The 17,198-nt window shown below is 46.3% G+C and overlaps 1 protein-coding gene across 4 annotated transcripts in view; it reads left to right on the top strand.

The window, feature by feature from the left end:
- Positions 1-12,503, top strand: part of LOC131396005 (liver carboxylesterase-like) — a 30,367-nt gene extending 17,864 nt beyond the window's left edge. For all 4 annotated transcript variants that reach the window (XM_058527837.1, XM_058527835.1, XM_058527834.1 and 1 more), the window contains 7 exons: positions 1,634-1,672; positions 4,264-4,404; positions 6,040-6,120; positions 6,376-6,523; positions 10,641-10,772; positions 11,772-11,844; positions 12,126-12,503. In XM_058527837.1, coding sequence (XP_058383820.1) covers positions 1,634-1,672; positions 4,264-4,404; positions 6,040-6,120; positions 6,376-6,523; positions 10,641-10,772; positions 11,772-11,844; positions 12,126-12,309 — 798 coding nt within the window. In that variant the 3' untranslated portion in view covers positions 12,310-12,503. The remainder of the gene's footprint in view (positions 1-1,633; positions 1,673-4,263; positions 4,405-6,039; positions 6,121-6,375; positions 6,524-10,640; positions 10,773-11,771; positions 11,845-12,125) is intronic.
- The last annotated feature ends 4,695 nt before the right edge of the window (positions 12,504-17,198 follow it).

Here is a 17,198-nt window from a genome sequence, read left to right as displayed (position 1 = left end):
ACTCCAATTCAACCATATTCCATGTATTAACAAACTCCATCCATCCATCAATCCACCAGTCCATCCATCTGTGTTATGTGTATGGATGGGGAAAGGGAGAGTGATGCAGGCATGAATTGGATACAGTCCCTGCTCACAAGGAACCATTCAAGGAGAAACACATTCATATACGTCATCAGTTAAGTGTGTGGGAAGCACAGAGAGGGGAAGCATTCATTATAGTCACAAGCATATTTCACAGAGAAGATGACATTTGAGGATTGGTGGGTGGCTGTGGCAGTGGGTCATCACAAGGACAGATACCTAGAGAACACAGCATCTAGGGCCAATGACAACTATTCCCTCTTTGGAGGAAGGGTGTGAATGTGGGCCCAGGAATACCATGAGATTCTGGACTTCCTGTCTAGACCTTGGGCTCCTGAGGATATTCCTGGACATCCAGAGACATGCCTCTACCATTGGACTCTGCTCTATTTCCATGAGTAGACTCCAATGTGGCCTTGGGACTTGGATCTTGGTTCCTCTGGCTCAAATAAGGTGACCAATGTGTTCAAAGAATTACAACACAACTGTTTTCTGATGCCTGGAAAGAGGCTAATTTATTCCACCAATTCTCCATGTGGCACAAGAGGAACCAGCTTTTAAGGGGAGAGTTGGCGAATTTGAACCTAAGAGAACCTTAGGTTCTGAACTGAATCAGAACCTAAGAGCCCATGTTATCCTTCTGAGATATTGTGAGATCATGTGGAAGTGCTCCCATATTTACCCACTCTCTCCAAAACACACACAAACACACACACACACGCCCACCCCACTAGCTGGTAGGGTGACAATCTATGATAGTGGGACCTTTAGTGGTCACTTGCTTCATTCTGATCAGTCTGGTTAACTACAGTGTGAGATTACAATCAGTGTAATCTTGGTGAACACACACCATGGAGAAGTGTAGGGTAGGGTGAATTTCCACGAGCTTGTATGAGTCAGGACTTTCTAATGCAAGACGAGAACATTCATCTCAAAGTGTCTAGAGCAGAAAAAGAAATGTGTTGGAACAGACTCTTCAGGTAACTAACTGAAAACTAAACTACAGTTCAGGAGTAAATGACTTCAGGCATGGCTGAGTCCAGAGGCACATATGATACTATTAAGAATCTGTCTCTACCCCTCAGCTTTTTACCCCTCAGTGTTGGCTTTACTCTCAGGCAACTTTGTCCCCTGGGGAGGTTAAAGACAACAATAGCACTCTAAACTTACATTCTTACTGCCCAGAAACCCTCTTTCCCAATAATTCTGTCAAAAGTTTTGGGACAAACACTATTGGACTGACATGGGCATGTTCTCATCCCTGAACTAATCTCTGTGGTCAGAAAAACTGGTCACATACAGATGCCTGGATTCATTGGGTAAGAGTGGGGAAGAGGGAGGTCCCCAAAAGGAAAATTAGGGTGTTGTTTCTTGGGGGAACAAGAAGAGAAGTGGATCGAGGGCAGGGCAGACACAACCACAGACATCCTCTTCAGAGCTCCCCTCCCCATGCTACACCCACACCCTGTGCTCAGGCCCAAGGGAGCCAGTGTTCAGCTTTTCTCCCAGGAAACCTTCTCACCCACATCCTCTGCCTTTGTCTTCACAGAAATTTCTCACTCTTGATTTCCTTGGAGACCCCAGAGAGGTAAGGACTTTGGTTTCTTGATTATAGGATTTAAGTCTTGACATGTTAACCTCCAGTTAAATATGAATGAAAGAATTTTCCCTGTGGACTCATAGTAACTCCCTGTGTTCATATTGCTGAGGCCCAGAGAGGGGCAGTGATTTCCCTAGATCACACAGCCAGGAGGACCAGACGTAGGACTGGAACCGGTTCCCCCGACTCCCAGTTCAGTGCTACCAGTCATCAACTCTGTGTCCCCTCAGCCCAGCCTACCCTTTTCTTGTTTACATTCCCTGCTCCCAAAAATGCCCTCTTTAGAGAAAGCTGGATTAGAACCTTCCACTATGGGAAGGTGGATATAATTGGATAAGGGGTTTCTTCAGTCAGATTCATTGAGGAGCCCAGATCTTCTTCTGGAGGCTGCAGGGATGATTAGCTGTATAAGCTGCACTGTGTGCAAGGCCTCCAGGACAGGATCCCAGATTCTCAGTCCTGAGGACACCTCTCTCCTCCCAGCCACGCAGGAAATTGCAGTGGCATCCTCCCCCTCTCCTTCCTCCTCACCTCCTACCTTCCTAGGTGTGGCCATGTTCAGGTGACATTAACTCTGCAGTGCCATACAAACCTGTTCTCTGCTTTCTCCCTGGGACATAGTAGCAGTTATCTTAAAAGGTGTTGTGAGGATTAAATGAGATTCATTCAGTCATTCATCAACGATTTAATTAGCACTTACTGTGTGCCAGGATCCGATTCAGAAGCTGGAAATATAGCAGCAAAACAGGCAAGAGAGGCGAGCCCTGCCTCCTCGAGTGAGGCAAGAGTCAATAAACAGACAAGTAAAATACGTAGTGTGTGCTGACAGTCAGCATTAAGGAGAAAAAGAAATTGGGAAATGGGGCTGGAGTTTGCCAATGGCTTGAATTTACATGGCAGGGTCAGGAATGGTCCATGAGAAGATGACATTTGAGATGAGTTCTGGAGGAGGAGAGGAAGCCAGCCGTCAGGGACACTGCAGGAAGAGTGTTCCAGGCAGAGGGAATAGCAATTGCAAAGGCCCTGAGGCAGGAGGCCAGTGTGGCTGGAATGGAGGGAGTAAGGAACAGACCTGATGCTAAAAAGGGAGTGGGAGGTGTGGGTGATCTTTTAAGGTACATGGATTTGGATTCCAAGTGTGATGGGAAGTCTTGGGAGGGTTTTGAGCAGAGAAGTGAGAGACCTTGGATTTTACAAGGGGCTGCTTGACTGCTGTGTTGAAATGGAAGGAAGGGAAGGGGCGGGGCAGATGCGGGGACACCAGCTGGGAATCCACTGCACTGCAGTAATCCAGGCAAAGGATCATGGCAGCCTGGACTAGCCCACAGCGGAGGGGGTGGAGAGAAGGGGTTGGTGCCTGGATATTCTTGAAGTGACAGCTGACAGGATTTGCTAATGGACAGGATGTGGAGTGTAAGGAAAAGAGAAGGGGTGAAGCAGGCCCCTGGGTATTTGACCTGAGCCAGGTGATTCACGAGGCCCACCCGGGGCAGCCACTGGCACCCACTCTGGACAGCAGTGACTCCTGCCATTCTCACTGCTGCTGGTGTCATTCAGCCCCCACTGGACGCAGCCCTGATCGGGCCCTCGTTCTCTGTCTCCCTGACTTTCACCATCTTCTACTTCTACTGTCCCTCTCACTCCCTTGCCCCATGGTGCTGCCAGATTCACTCTTGTAGACCCAGGTCAGGGAGTGTCCCCCTCTTCTTCAAAGGCTGACCTTCCAGACAAGACAAACCCCCTCACCTCCATGGAGCTATCCTTCAAAACACATCTGAGTCCCTGCTCTGTGCAGACATTGTGCAGAGAACGTGCTGCACCATCTGCTCTCTCTAGTCCACGCCCCACAGCTTCCTCCAAGCCCAGGGCTCTCGGGGTCTGAGTTTCCTGGGATTAGTGCTGCACAGTGAAACCTCTGTCTCTCTGTTCATGCTGTTCCCATTGTTTGGAACACTGTTCATTCCCCAGAGCCACTGCAGATGGCAGGCACCTCCTCCATGAGGCCTGTCCTGTGTCCTCCTTCCAGAAGCCGTTTTTCTTGCTGGCTTCCTGTAGCCCCCCTTTCTGCGCTGCACAGCCTCTTGAAGAGAGCAGTGGTGACACTCAGATGCTTGGCCGCTATTGTCATTCATGTTGCAGTAGGATTTGGGCTCTTGTCCTGCTGAGTCAGATCCTCTACTACAAACAATGAGAACTCACTACAGATGGGGAGATACATGAAGATATACAAACACTTCAAGTTAAAATAAATATACATACATATGTATGTGCATATATCTCAATACTTAATTAAGAATACATTTATTTTATTTATACATATATAAATGTATATTAGCATGTGTATATATTTCCCAATTTGAGGGAGACTTGCCCCCCATCACTTTACTACTGCTACCCCTGTGTAAGTTCTGCCCTCTAGGGCCACACAGACTTAGTCTCCTTTGTTGGGACTCTAAGTTCTGTTCACCCCCCGTAGCCTTGCATGTCTGTGGTACTGGCCTTGTGTTCATCAAGTGGTAAGGGGAGGCTGGTATTCCCTCGAGATGGGAATGACTGACACTATGCTCCCTCTTCCCCAGAGTCATCCCTTTCTGCCCACTGTGGTTGATGGAGTGGTGCTGCCAAAGATGCCTGAGGAGATTCTGGCTGAAAAGACATTCAACACTGTTCCCTACATTGTCGGAATCAACAAGCAGGAGTTTGGCTGGGTTCTTCCAACGGTGAGAATGTCAGAGCCTTTTAGACTCGCCTCCTCTGCCCTTCACATCACCTCGCCCATCTCTGGTCACAGGAGCTCTTCCTGCTCCAGACCCCCTCAGGGTCCAGGACAGCTCTCCCCTTCACAGAAGTTGACATTTCCATGGAAACCTTCTCAGGGATGTCACAACTGTCACCTGGGTGTGCAGCCCCAGGGTCACCTGCTCCCAAACACTCTCTGATTGCTCTCCAATCCAAGCATCCTGAAATGTCAACACTGGGACAGCCTGTATAGATAATCCTTGAGCAGATGAGAAAACCAAGGCCTAGAAAGGGGAAGGAGCTCAGGAGTAAAGGAGAGTGAGGCCTGGGGCCCTGCAGCCTCTCCCCTTGGACTCCGTGCTTCCATAGTTTCTGCATAAATCCCACATGTGCTCCTAGTCACTTAAGTGGAAAGATTCAGAGGAGCTTGCTTCCTCTTGAGTTAACACTGACTGCTAAAAGCTAGGAAGGGCTTTCCCTTCTGACAAAGATAGACAAAGCCAATACTAGTTGAAGTGGTGAGGACAGGTTTTATTCACTTAACCACCGCAGTAGCGAAGAGTCCAGTGTGAAGTGAACTCCAGTCCCTGAAACAAAAGGCTGGAGCCTATTTAAAGGCTGGGTGTGATCAGGGAAAGGCTGCGGGGTGGGAGGGGGGTTTGTCCATGTGACTGTTCCACCTGGATTAGCGAATTGGCACCTGTCCAGAGGAGAAACAGACTCTCCTGTCTTTATGACAGGAGACAGTGCTACAGGCTGAAGCAAGGTGCCACAAAGAAGTTATGTCTTTATCTTCCCACATGGACTGAGAGAGCAAGAGTTCTATCTCCTGAAAGTCTGCATTTCAAAGAGATGGTTCTCTGATCCTTGAGGAAATAATTTGGGTGGTAGATTTACATCGTAAATGGAAGAGAAAGTATTTGTAATTACAAGATTTCTAAAGGAACTGCTCTAAGAGAGAGTTCAAAGACTAAGTATCACCAGGTTTTGGCTGGAATAAACAGTAAATTCTCCTGGCAGCGGGGAGCTTTCTCAGGCAAGCGTTTTAAGGGAATCTCAGTCATCCTAAAGACAGGGCCCTGTGCTGCTAGAAGCCTTGTCAGAGTTTGGTAGAGTCCCTTAGTGCAGACGTTTGGATGGAGTTGTTATGTGCAGAGTTCTGCAGTTCTCAGTTCAGAACAATTTCAGAGGTTACACTGAAGGGCCAAAGCCATCATGGCAGGATCTGGAGCTTCCTCAGTCAGCTGAGACAGGGAGGGTATTTGTGAGGTCTATGTCCTCTGCCCAGAGCCCTACACTTCAATTCTAGCCTTGCTTAAACCCTCCCTCTCTGTCTCGATGACCATTGTGGGGACTCTAGCCTGACATATATATATGCATACATACTGCAAGGGACTGGGACAGCTTCTCATAACACTTACTTCATCCTCTTTGCACTCTGAGTTTCTGGATATAAGTCCATTTGATTAATTGATTTTGCCCATCTCATCAAAGACCCATGCCAGTCAAGACATGACAAGGTGACCTTCAGCCTGCATTGGTTTGGTTGGTTGGTCAGTTTGGTTCTTCCTGCTAATTCCCAATGATTCACAACTGCTTAACCATTGTTTTAACAGATAATGGGCTTCCCACTCTCTGAAGGCAAGCTGGACCAGAAGACGGCCACGTCACTCTTGTGGAAATCCTACCCCATCATTGTAAGAGTCTGGGGAATCACAGGAACTAGCTGAGACCCAAAGATGGGAGGAGCGTGCCCTAAATAACAAAGCAATTAAATGACAAAAGGAAGACTTGGGCCGGAGGGTTCTGCCCCCATTTTTCTACCTTTCTCACTCACCACCCAAGATGGGGGCTGGCTGCACAGGAATCAAAAGGTTCACCATTACCACAAGAAGAGAAGCTGTGTCACTCACCAGGGAGTGGTGGTTAATTTCACTCTTGACCCGTTTCAGAACATCCCTGAGGAACTGACTCCAGTGGCCACTGAGAAGTATTTAGGAGGGACCGATGACCCTGTCAAAAAGAAAGACCTGTTCCTGGATTTGATAGGAGATGTGATGTTTTGTGTCCCATCTGTGACTCTGGCCCGTCTCCACAGAGGTGAGTCCCGGAGTTTGGACAGGAAAGGGACACTGACACCATCAGCTTCCCTGTTAGTCCCGCCCATCACTCAACATAGTCAGATTTGTGGAAACTGTTGAGAGTCGAGTCTACAAGGGTGATTCCACGTGGCCTGGGGTGGGGCACTGTCCTTTTTTGGTTTCTACCAGAAGCTGACTCTGGGAAAAGGATCCAAGTGCAGGTAGTTTATTTGGGATGTGATCCCAGAAAACACCAGTAGAAGAGTGGAGAAGTGATACGGGGAGAAGGAAGTCAATCGATGCTGCACTGTCAAGCTAGTATCCACTGTGGACACTGGAGCTGGGGAGCTCTGGGAAACCTGCAGAAGATATGTCTCAGGGTTATCCTGAGTGAGCAGTATGGGAGCTGAAGTATTTATCCTCCAATTCCCACGTGTCATTGGTTGAAGGCTGTTCTCAAGGGGTTGTTAATTCTCTGGTGCTTTGACCTGCTGCATGCGTAGACAGAGTGGTCTCTGGTGGCCAAAGACCTCAGACAAAGATGCCAGAACTGTAAATCAGGCTAGCATGCCCAGAAGTAGGTATATGGTGAGGCACCAACAGCATCTGCTACTGGGACTCTCAGCTGAAGTTTTTGTTGTCGATGTTGTTGTCGAGTTTTGTTGTAAAGAGCAAATCTTAGAAGACGTGTCTTGGAAGGTTTCTAAGGTCCAGAGCTAGCTTCAAACTAATTTGTTAACTGGTGGAGCTGGGGGCAGAGCAAAGCCAAGCAGAAGATCAGGAGGGCTGTCCGGGACCAAGAAAGCCAAAATAAATGAGTAGTGGGAGGTATGGGGCAAGTGTTCTGGAGAATGTTGATCTACGGCTGGCTTTTGTCCATCCGGGTGTGTGCTGGGTCTACCATGCCACCTTCTGACATTGACCCGAGGTGTGCAGGTGGGGTGTGAGGTCAGAGTGGATGACCTCACCTAGAGAGGATGTGTCCCTTCTGGCTGCCTTTTTGAGGTCCTCACAGGACCCTTCCTATTCTAGGAGCCCTCCTTCACCTAGTCTGCAAGTCAGGAAATGGTTCTCTGGTCCAGATCTCTCTCTTGAACCATGCTGGAAGGGTTTTAAACTCGGGATGTTATAAGCATGATAAAAAGTATCCACAGCTGACCTCTGTCCCCAAGCACTCAGGACAGTAACGTACAGGTGCTGGTTACCGCTTCCTCCTCCCGAGGGTCCTGATGAAACTTTTCAGCCAGGGGCCACCTGGGGTCAAATCGATTCTTTCATAAACTTGGTCTTGCCTCATGCCACGTGTCCTATTTGTGTTATCCCTTTCTGCATTGTCTGCTAGTCGAGCCATGTGGACTTGTGTTTTTTCTCTGATATCTCACGACTGAGTTCAGGGCCTTTGCCAGGACCACACAGATTTTATCAACGTTTTTCTTTCATTTTTTTATTTGTCTCACTCTCTCTTTGATAAAAAAGAAATTTTATCAATATATCATTACTATATAATAGGGACTGGCCCGGTGGCACAGCAGTTAACTTCATGTGTTCCACTCGGGCGGCCTGGGGTTCGCAGGTGCAGATCCTGGGTTCAGACCTACTCACCGCTCATGGCGCCGTGCGGAGATGGTGTGCCATAAAGAAGAATTACAACTCTACAACTATGATACACAGCTATGTACTGTGGCTTTGGGGAGAAAAAAGAAAAAGAGGAAGATTGGCAACAGATGTTAGCGTAGGGCCAATCTTCTTCAAAAAAATAGTGTCTCCCTAAAAAAAATTAATATATAATAATGTATAATATCTTATAGCTGTAGAAAGTTTTGAAAATGTAGAAACACATAAAGAAGAAACTAGATGTCACTTATAATTCCTTTACCTGGAAGTACGTGCTGTAAATTTTTGATATATTTTCTTCTCATCTTTCTATGTCTTACATATAATTTAAAAAATACTTTTTATTTTTTTTGGTGAGGGAGATTAGCCCTGAGTTAACATCCTTGCCAGCTTGTTCATAGAACACTATACTGTAGGCATTTCCTCGCTGTCATAAAAAACTCATTGAAAACATCCATTGTTTCATGGATTAAAATTTCTTTTAGTTTTTCTGTCCTACTGAATATTTAGGCTGACTGCTCACATTTTGATGGTACAAAAAACATTATGCTCAGCCTTATTTGCGTAAATCTTTTATTTAGCCTGTAGTGATAATCTTAGTGTTTATTTTTAGAAGTAAAATTACTATGCTGGGATGTAGGAGCATTTTAAAGTTCTTGATACAGATTGTGAAATTGGTTTCCAGTGTATAAGGGAGTGGATTTCTTAATTCTCTCACTTAGGGAGCTCGGATTGAAAATAAAAATAACATGGCCAATTTCATGAGCCCTTCCTCACCAAAAATAAAAAAAAAGAACATCACACTCTTAATTTGCATATTTTTGATTACTAGCTCTCTCTTTCCCTCTGCTTCTCTTGTTGTTCCTAAATGTTATTGTCCAAACCTGTGTCCTATTTAACTTTGAAGACTTGTGTTGCAGTTGTAGGAATTTTATAAATCTCGGTGGTTTAAGGCAGAAGGTTAAAAAAAATGATATCTGTTGGGCAGCATTGTGCCAAAAATAAGTCCTCTCATTCACAGAAGGTACTGTGTGCTGAATTCCTTTCTAAAACTTCTGAGTGGCAGAGGCAAGGTTAAACGCCCTCCTTTCTGTGAATTCTGCTTGACTTTGAAGCAGCTGTTTAACAAGTGGGTTACAGAACCACAGAGAATTGCTTCTTCCAAACAATACCTCTTGCTAAACCAGAGGTGCAATGAAGGAGATGAGGGAGCCAATTAAGTAAATTATTCTGCATCCTCATGTGGGGATGGCATACATTGTTAAATCATTTTGTGGATGAATATTTAATGATGGGAAGAAATGACTATAATCATTACAAAATAACACATACAATATTGTCCCAATTTTATGTACATAAAAGGGATATGTGCAAAAATATTAACAGATTTCTGTGAATAGCGAAATTATAAGTGATCTTTTTGTTCATTTTCCTTTTTCTTAAATTTCCAAATTTGTTACTATACCCAAGGGGTGAAAAAGTGGTAAAATCACTCCACCATCTGACTTGGGTCCTGACCCTTCCCCCATTGGACTCACTCACTGTGGGCCTCGTGTTCCACACAAAGTGCCCATCTCCATGGCTGGGTTTCCCAGGAGTTAGCCCTGAGGGAGCAGGGATGGCAACTCTGGGGGAGCATCAGCAGGAAAGCTGACATCTCTGGGGCTTGGTGGGGGAGGTGAGAGAGGAGGCAGGGGGAGGAGGAGAGGGGCAGGAGAGAGGCAACTTCCTTCTTCCTCAGCCCCTCTTCTCTCTTCATCACCTCAACACTCCTCAGGCCAAGCAGGAGGCAAGACATGTGAGGTGACAGAGAAATAGGAAATGCTGAATTTGTCCTTTCCTGAGACATAGGAGACAGATTGCCCCTTTCTGCATACGTTTGTATTTAAATATTCATGCTTTCAGACCAGCAACTCGGATTTGCTTCACTCTTCTCAGAATAGATGAGAAAAACACTGGAAATGTTCAATGCTGGGCAGAATAGAAGACACATTGGGCTGAAGATATTCTCCAAAGGAGTGAACACTAGTCTGTTATCAATGAAATACAGTAGTGTGAACTGTATGTATCTAGATGTTCTTGAGTGTGAATGCAGCAGTAGGCAAAGGGGTTTATGTGAATTGACCCGGTGTCCTTATAATGATAGCTGTTTTGAATGGATCTGCTCAGGTTTTCAACATCATTCATTCATTCATTCATTTAATCTTCATTCATTCATTCAACAAACACTGGCTCAAACCCAGTTCTACCTCCAGCAGCTATGCATACTTAAGCCAGTCACGATTTTTCTGAAACACTGTTGGTCTCTTAGGCTGATAACCAGGGGTCTTCTGCAGGACCACACAGTGACCAGCACACAGTTGGCACTCACAATGGCAGCTCTTATTAATATTGTTGTTGTTGTGTACTCAGGACTCAGGTGTGCCACCAATTCCCTGGGTGCTCAGGGCCCCCGGAGACCTTAATACTATCCAGATGTGCGTCAGGTAAAATGAACTGTGCGTGAATCCATGTCTTCTCAGATGCTGGAGCCTCCACCTACATGTATGAGTTTCAGTATCGGCCAAGATTCTTATCAGACCTGAAACCCAAGACTGTGATAGGGGACCATGGAGATGAGCTCTTCTTGGTCTTCGGGGCCCCACTTCTACAAGGTGATCGTCGTTTGGTGACTACAAACTTGGGATTAGGATATCTGGGTTCAAGTCTCAGTTTGGTGGCCTTGGGCAAGTTCCTCCTTCTCTCTAGGTCTTAGTTTCCTGAATTCACCATAACAGAGTTGAACTACAAAGGTGCCCGGCCTTTCTCTTGCTCTAACATGCATGATGGAGAATGTGTATTCATGTCCCCTCATTCACGATCACTACAAGTATCCAGACTTGGGAGTCAGTATGACAGGTGGTGGGTCAACTGTCAGGCCCTGATCATGAGCTAGGATGCAACCACCCACTTCCACTCACAAGAGCATCTCAGAAAGTGAGTGAGAGTAAGATTAGAATGGGTGTTGACCTTGAATCTGGGTTAATGTGTGTCTATTTATCTATCCAACCATCTGTCTTTCTAAAATTTATATCTTTTTACACTTAATATATTTAATAATATGATATTTTAAAGAAAATCTTTCACAAATGTCTTCCGTGCCTTAATTATCAACACTTAGGGAAGACTTGCATGTACCCACTTTGGGGCTACTTGTGACACTTCAGTGCCTCTGGGCATTCCCTGGTTGGGTGACTCTTTAGGACCATTGCAGCTCTGTTATTTTTCACATTCTGTGACATGTGGGTGGGTGAAGGAGACTGAGAAAAGACCCAAAGGAGAGCAATCTTGGAAGGTGGTGTTGCTGTAGTGGAAACCTTAGGGTATGGCGTTGCCACCCTGAAGGAGGAGGGCAGGACCAGTGGGCAGAGAAGACAAAGACAGCCAGGTGATGGATTGACTGCAGCCCTTCACTGAGTCCTAGATCAGTAACTCTCAAGCTTAAAGTGCACATAAATTACCAGGATCTTCTTAAAAGAGGATCCTTTTGACTCAGTAGGTCTGGAGTAAGGGCTTGGATTCTGAATTTCTCATAATGTCTCAAGTCATGCTCCTGCTGTGGGGCCACCAACCACACTTTGAGTAGCAAAGGCTGTTTGTCTTCTTCCCTACAGAGGATGCCTCAGAAGAGGAGATCAAACTCAGCAAGATGCTGATGAAATTCTGGGCCAACTTTGCTCGCAACGGGTGAGCCTCATGGCAAAGATGGAGCAGGGATTGGAAGGAGTAGGACATTGCTATTGGGAACGGGTCCCATCTAATGTTTGATGGTCAGATTCCTAGCCCTGTGACCTCTGACATCACCGTTCTGTAAAAATGGATAGGCTGCCCAGGAGATGGTAAGCTCTTTGTCTCTGGAGTCGTATGAACCCCTTGGCAGAGATGACACCAGGGGTTCCTGAAACTCTCAGAGGGTTGTTGGGACCACATAGTAGCTTTGGGGAATATTTATTTGATTCTGTTCCCAGGAACCCCAATGGGGAGGGGCTGCCCCATTGGCCGGCATATGACCAGAAGGAAGGCTACCTGCAGATTGGCATCACCACCCAGGCATCCCAGAAGCTGAAAGACCAGGAAGTGGCTTTCTGGACTGAGCTCCTGGCCAAGGAGACAGCAGAGAAGCGACATCAGAGAGAACATATTGAACTTTGAGTGGGTGACCCAGCCACACTCAGGGGCCTAGGGGAGCCAGGATGGGGTATTCTACAAAAACTGTTTATGGGTCAAAAAGGCAACTTATTGTGGTAGCTGGGAAATTATCTAGTGGGAGTGGGCAGAGGCCAGGGAGGGTGAATTTCTGTATCTGTGGCCTCAGTTTTGGGAATAAATATTCTGTTGGAGACAAAGTCAGTGTCTGTTCTTGGGCTGATTATTAAGCCATCCTCTTTAGAGAGAGAAGGATGAAGAGAGAGGGCATCATCAGAAGGAAGGTGCCTCCGGTGGGTCTGGCTTGGCCTGTGGACAAGCGAGTCCAGCAGGCTGGGCCCTGGGAGCTGCCAGGGGAACTCTGCCTCTGCTCCATGTCTCTGAGTCCTCAACATCTTCCAACAAGAGGATATGGGGTGTCCAAAGTGCAATGTCCTCTCCCCTCTGTGGAGCTGTAGAGATGGAGGTGGCACAGATTCGGGTTGTGCCTGGAGTTGGGGGAGTGGGGAGATGCCGTGGTGACTCGTGGGCTTTGTTGTGTGGCCCCTATAACACTTCCACAGGTCTACAGTTACTTCTTCAACACATACAGCATCCTCCCAGGCCCCTCCCTGTGGTCATCTCTTCAAACAACTCGTCTAAGCACCTTCTGTAGCCTGGACCACTTCACTCCAAAATGTGACCACCTTGGAGTGAATCCCTGAAATTTCACCCTAAAAACTGCCTCTTTCAGAATCTCTGGGGTGACTTCTGGCTTATGCTGAGATGTAGAAAGCTTTAAGGAGTGTCACTCCCAAAGTAACAGCAAGAAACAGCTCGATTATCTTCAAAATGATGACTTTTCCTGCACCATTCAAAGAGCTGAGGCTCCAGGTGAACAATACCACGAAGTCTCAGGAAGACACGCACTATGGGGGAGAGATGGGATGCGGATGCTGACTTAACGTCTGCTACAGGTAGAAGATGGTGTCACCACAGGTATGAGTACAATTACTCTAATAATTCATATCAAGTGCTAAAGGGCAAGCGTGGGCTACTGTAAGAGTGTAAAATCTTCGGGAACCACAGACCCATGGGAGAGTTTACCCAGACTCTTATCAATGGACCTCCATCAGGGACTCCTGAGAAAGATCAGGAGCAGGAGTAAGACCAGACAAAGCCTGCCTCAGGGGTGCAGGCATGAAGCCCTGCTCAGACACTTCTCCCTTAAGAAACTAAATCCCTAAACTACTGGGAAAAGAGCAGGAAACTCACCTCTCTCAAGGCCCTGGGGAAGACCTATTAAGGTGGAGGAAAAGGAAAGTTAAAAAATCCTCTACCCCTGGGAGAGGGGCAGGAGACTGTCCTGGGTCCTGGTCATTAGAAGTCTTTTACTCTTGGGGAGGAGCAGAATCATAGAGAAAGCCCCCTCTCCACGACCAGTGGACACAGGTTCTGCCTAAGGCTGAGACTGGACCAGGATAAGAGAAACCACTCCTGGATGCCGCCTCGAGTTAGCACACACCAAGTAATGAGCAGCAGAAGTATACCACTGGGGCAGGAGAAAGTGTGGAGAGAGACCCTCTCTGAGGGGCAGGTGCACAGAGTAGGGTTAAAGTGTTAGTGCTGCTTAAATAGCTAAGATAGATATGTAGTCACAGGTTAGCATAAGTTAGCATAAGGGAAGCCATCTTGTAGCAGGCAATCATGTTGGAGCTATAAACAACCCTGATCCACAAGGCACCCCTTTGTTGAGTCTGCAGTGCTTTAGTTTACACGTAGCCTGGATAAGTCCACACCTGCTTGTGAGCAATACGCATGCTCTGCTACTTTCTCAGCCTTAGCTTACACATAGACCTCCTTATTGTGATAAGACAGTAACTTGTTGTTCTCCAAGTTTTCCCAGGAATGTAATGACCTTCAGAAAGGAGCCCCTATGCTGGTATCCATCGCCGGTGACAAGAAAAATGGATGATCCAGCATCTCAAGGACTACACCACCAGATGGTCACATTCCGAAACACCGCCCCTCTTCGGCCCATTTGCCCTATATAACTGTTTCACAAGTTTGTAGTTTTAAGATAGTTCTTTATGGACACTAGTCCGCCATGTTACCCCTTGCTAGCAAGCTGTAATAATAATAAAAGACCCTTTCTCTCCTACCACCTTGCCTCTGGACTATTGGCTTGTCTTTGCGGCGAGTAGAGGACTGCTGTTTGGCGGTCACAAAAGCTGTTGATGGAGCAGGAACATTGACTGAAACCTCTCAGCAGCTCTCGGTCTAAGCACAAGGTAACCCTAGAAGAATTTGAATCAGATGGTGCACTGAAGATAACCATAGCAACAAAGAAACCCAAGTCCTGCCAACTCCTGATGAATTAACTCAATTTTCGCAACACATGCACACACAAACACACACATAAATGCACAGCCATACACACACACATTATCCATCTACAGAAGAAGAGGCAGAAGCATTTCCAGTCATAACTACTATTTACATCAGTTTCCACTCTCCTACACATGCTGCTGAGGGGGACTCTGGATCCCTCATCCAAAATGTCAAACACACAAAAAGCATGAAAAAAAAACCTACTAACAAGAGACAACACAATCAATATAACCAGAGTCAGAGGTAGCTGAGGTGTTAGAACAAAAGGACACTAAAACACCTATATGGAAAACTTCCATCAACAGATGGGTAATTTTAGCAGAAAAAAGCAAATGGAAATGTTAGAAATTTTAAAAAAATAGTAACAGAGATGAAGAATAACTTCAATGGGTTTATCAGTACACTTGACACGGCTGAGGAAAGAATGAGTGAACTTGAAGAGAGGTCAATATAAATTATTCAACTTAAATAAAATGAGAACGAGTGGGGGAAAAAAAGAGTGCAAAGGATCTAAGAGATGTGGGACAATATGTAATGGTCCAACATATGTGTAACTGGAATCCCAGAAGGAGAAGAAAGAAAGAACGGGGAGAAAAAATATTTGAAAAGATAATGACTGAGAAGTTTCCAAAAATAATGAAACAATCAAAGCACAGATCCAGGAAGATCAGTAAACTCCAAGCAGAATTAAACAACAGCATACACATCTAGACACATGATGAGAGAATGTTGAAGGCAACCAGAGGAAAGAGATACGATATGACGTGACATGACGTAGAAGGGCACTAGGGAGGGCATTTGACCACCCCTACATGTGGACAAAGGGAGGCGGAGAGAGGGGAAGGAACGGGCTCAAAGTCCCCCACAGGACGTTGACAAACTACTGGAGACAAACAGGCCTCCTTGCCCCTAAGCTGGGGTCTTACAGCTGCACTAACTGGCCACCCCCACACTGACCCCATTCACACAGGAATGGCCTTTGTCTCTTGATCACACTCTCCACTCCTGGTCCCTCTGCATCTGCCTACAGCTGCTCCCCCTCCTCGCCCAGCTCCAGGGTATGAAACTGACTCTGTCAAATACACTTTGCCCCACATTCCAGTCTACTGCGAGAGGCCTGAGGCTGTGAAATTTCCCACAATGGACATTTCTCTTAAATTATTATGACTAACTAACCTTTGGGGAAAATAGTGGCATAAGCTGGTGTCTCATCCAGACCAAGTCATGACCTAAAATAGAGACAGGGCAAGCAGAAAAACAAAGGGGAAAAGTCTTGAAAAAGACAGACTGGAGATGAATAAAATGGAGGAAGGCTTAAGAAAGCAAAAACCTGCAGAGGCTGAAAGAAATCCATTAGATGAGAGGTTCTCCCTCCTGGCTGCCCATTGGAATCACCTGAGCAACTTCTAAAAAATGCCATCACCCAGGCACCCTCCTGATTCTAATTCCTGTCACCTAGGAGATGCCTGGGCATTAGGATTCTTAAAAAGCTTCCTATGTGAAGTTGGTGTGTAGCCAGGGTTGAGAACCACCGACGTGGTCAGTGAGTTCCTGAAGGCACAGACCCTGTCTGTAGATCTCTGCATATCCAGGGCCCTGCACAGGGTCTGCGCTGAATGCATGCATGTGTGGGAGATCAAAATTGCCTACCCTGAAATATATCTCTTTACCTTGATTGTTTTCTCTGAGGGACATTTGACCTCCCCTAAACTGCCTAAAGGAGTTTAACTCTGGGGGCAGATAGACTGGCAGAATCCTCACTAAGCCCATTCTTAACAAAGTTCTGTTTACCAAATATTTACATTTGTAAAGGTATCTCCCTCTGTGTAGTGGGAAGAGGGGGGATGCCCTTATCTGTGAAAACTCTTATCAGGACAGAAGAAGACGACTTAAATGTACATATTCTTTTTTTTTTTTTTTGAGAGGAAGATCAGCCCTGAGCTAACATCCATGCTAATCCTCCTCTTTTTGCTGAGGAAGACCTGCTCTGAGCTAACATCTATTTCCATTCCTCCTCCTTTTTTTTTCCCCCCAAAGCCCTGGTAGATAGTTGTATGTTATAGTCGCGCATCCTTCTAGTTGCTGTATGTGGGACATGGCCTCAGCATGGCCATGTGCGTGGGTGTGTGCCCGGGGTGCGAACCCGGGCCTCCAGTAGCAGAGTGAGCGCACTTAACTGCCAAGTCACAGGGCCGGCCCCTAAATGTGAATACTCTTGATTACTATAATTCCTGTCTCTCTGGCCACATTCTCTAGGTGGCCCTGCAAGGAGTTGCCAGACAAACATTCACATTTATAAGGGAAATCTCCATTTGTAAAGGTATCTCCCACTCTGGGGGGAAGGGAGGATGACCTGTCTAGAAACTTATCAGTGTGGAGGATAAGGCCTTAAATCTACATACCCTTGATTACTGTGATTTCTGTCTCCCTCCCCACCCCTAACATCCTCCTTTGTCTTTAGCTGAAGATGGTATTTAAGACTAAGACGAGAATTTCTGCTATTGAAACTGGCAAAGCAGCCATTG

This window comes from Diceros bicornis, chromosome 32, assembly GCF_020826845.1.
Source record: "Diceros bicornis minor isolate mBicDic1 chromosome 32, mDicBic1.mat.cur, whole genome shotgun sequence".
Lineage (NCBI taxonomy): Eukaryota > Metazoa > Chordata > Mammalia > Perissodactyla > Rhinocerotidae > Diceros > Diceros bicornis.
Note: the sequence above shows the minus strand (reverse complement) of the source record. Positions and strands in the feature narration are given on the sequence as shown.